Genomic DNA, 2,798 nt, shown 5'->3' on the forward strand with positions numbered 1-2,798 from the left:
AAATTGTGACATTGTGGAGGTGGCTGCATATGGGACATTGTTGAAATTTTATCTCCAACTGCTTCATTTACTTGTTCGTATTGTTTTGCCGGCAGCTGCATTTCTTTTACTCCACCAAATACTTCATTTATTTCAGCATGTGGTAGACTCCAAATTTTATTTTGCTATGTTTAATTTCTTCTCTTCTAGGACATTCTTAAGCTGTTTCTTTTAATTAGTGTGTTGGAGTTTTTGTAGTGTGAAAATGCAGAAGTCATTGTGTAAAAACAGAGCAAGAAGACAGAGTGCTGGAGTTTTTTTTTTTCTTTAAACTGTGTAATTTCAGCTGTAGCAACAGTAGTTAAAAAACAATGTATTGTAATGTGCAGCTCCAGATTTTAATTTAAATGATTAAAATGTGTTTTTTAATTGCTGAAATGAAGTTGTTTGATGTTTCAACATTTTTGCTCTGTTTCTTTGTGACTTAAATTATCAATCCTCTACCTCATTCCATCAGTGGTATCAGAGCTGAAGGTTTTTTAGTGGGTCTGAAGCTAAAATTTATTTGAAGGAGTTTTCTTTAAAAGGATTTCAAAATATAGAAGTTTTTTTTTCACTGTCAACAATGGCAGCAAGCACAAGCTTGACAAGTCTACAAATTCCACAGTTTAATGGAAAAAATTATGATTACTGGGCAGTCACAATGAAGGCCTTATTTTCTTCACAAGATTTGTGGGATCTTGTTGAAAATGGTTTCATAGAACCAATAGATGCAGCAGCATACAATGCTTTGTCTCAGGCAGAGAAAGATTTGTTGAAAGATAATAAGAAGGAGGATTCAAAGGCACTTTTCTTTATTCTCCAAGGTGTGCATGAGAGCATTTTCCCAAGAATTGCAGCAGCAACAGGGTCCAAACAAGCTTGGGACATTCTTCAAACAAGCTATCAAGGTATGGAAAAGGTTAAAACTGCCAAATTGCAAATGTTGAGAAGAAATTTTGAAACAATCTACATGAAGGACAATGAATCAGTAGATTCATTCTTCACTCAAATTATTGGACTGGTAAACGAAATAAGATCACATGGTGAAACCCTTGAAGATAAGAGAGTGGTTGAAAAGATTTTAAGAAGTTTGCCTACAAAATTTGAATCTATCGTGGTGGCCATAGAAGAAACAAAAGATCTTTCACAATTTTCAGTTGATGAGCTTCATGCATCACTTATCTCTCACGAGTACAGGCTGAGTAGGTCAACAAATCCATCATTAGAGCATGCTTTCAACTCACAAGTTTCAATTGGTCAAGGTAGAGGAAGAGGAAGAACAAATTTCAGAGGCAGAGGAAGAAATTCTTATAGAAGTGGAAGAGGCAGCTCACCAAACACAAGTGGAAGGGGCAACAATCTGTCAAGTTCAAGTGGAAGAAGTAACACCCAAAACCCAAGTCAATACTCATCACAAAATCACCCTCAAAGCCAAAGGTATGACAAATCCTCAATCCAATGTCATTATTGCAAGAAATTTAGGCATTTTATGAATGAATATAGGAAGAAGCAATTTGATTCTAGATATCAAGATGCAAATTTCACAAAAGAAAATCAAAATCAAAAACCTAATCAAAATACTATGTTTTTAGCATGCAATGTAGCACAAGCAAATGAAAAGGATGTGTGGTTTTTAGACTCAGGTTGCAGCAAGTTGCAGCAATCACATGACTGAAAATTTAGAAATGTTTTCTAGTTTGGATGAGAGTGTAAAATCTAATGTAACTTTGGGTAATGACAACAAAGTAGAAGTCAAAGGAAAAGGAAGCATCAACATTCTAACCAAAATGGGGGAGAAGAAACACATGAATGATGTCTATTTTGTTCCCGGTTTAAAACACAATTTAATGAGCATTGGTCAGCTTATTCAAAAAGGGTATAGAGTATTTTTTAACAATGGAGAGTGCACAATTTTAGACAAATTACCAAGCAATCAACTCATAGCAAAGGTTCAAATGACAAGTAATAGAATGTTTCCTTTAAAGATAATATCAGATTTGAATGTAGAGTTCTCTCAAGTAGACAAATCAATGAACTCACAAATGAATGAAGGAAAAGTTGCAGCAGTCACTCAAGTGATCTTCCAAGTAGAGATTAAAGATGAAAATTGGCTTTGGCATTTAAGATTTGGCCATTTAAATTTTTCAGCATTAAATCTACTTCATAAGAAAAATATGGTGAAAGGATTGCCTTTAATAGAGAAACCAGATAGAGTATGTGAAGGGTGCATCTTAGGAAACCAACATAGAGAATCATTTCCAGCTGGTATGTCAATGAGAGCCAAGACACCATTGGAGATAATTTGTTTAGATTTGTGTGGTCCAATGCAAACACCTTCAATAGGTGGAAGTTTCTATTTTATTACATTCATTGATGACTATTCAAGAAAAACATGGGTTTACTTTCTAAAGCATAAGAGTGAGGCACTTGAATATTTTTGTCAATTCAAAGCACTTGTTGAAAAATAGAGTGGTTACTATATCAAAGCATTGAGAACAGATAGAGGTGGTGAGTACATCTCAAATGAGTTTCTAAATTTTTGCAAAGAGCATGGAATCGACAAGCAATTTACCACAAGGTATACCCCACAACAAAATGGTGTGGCTGAAAGGAAAAATAGAACAATAATGGAAATGGCTAGAAGTATGTTGAATGCTAAACATTTGTCAAATGAGTATTGGGCTGAAGCTATATCATGTGTAGCCTATATAATGAATAGATGTCCAACCAAAAGTGTAAAGAATATGATTCCAGAAGAAGCATGGAGTGGAAGAAAA

At 34.5% G+C, this 2,798-nt stretch overlaps 1 protein-coding gene across 1 annotated transcript; it reads left to right on the forward strand.

The window, feature by feature from the left end:
* Nucleotides 1-604: 604 nt before the first annotated feature.
* On the forward strand, nt 605-1,696 carry LOC149532551 (uncharacterized). The gene is made up of 2 exons (XM_089805730.1): nt 605-1,403; nt 1,626-1,696. Exons 1-2 carry the CDS (start codon nt 605-607, stop codon nt 1,694-1,696), a joined length of 870 nt encoding a protein of 289 aa, XP_089661856.1.
* Nucleotides 1,697-2,798: the final 1,102 nt, after the last annotated feature.

Source organism: Cupressus sempervirens, chromosome 10 (genome assembly GCF_028749045.1).
Source record: "Cupressus sempervirens isolate cs-2001-9-10 chromosome 10, ASM2874904v1, whole genome shotgun sequence".
Lineage (NCBI taxonomy): Eukaryota > Viridiplantae > Streptophyta > Pinopsida > Cupressales > Cupressaceae > Cupressus > Cupressus sempervirens.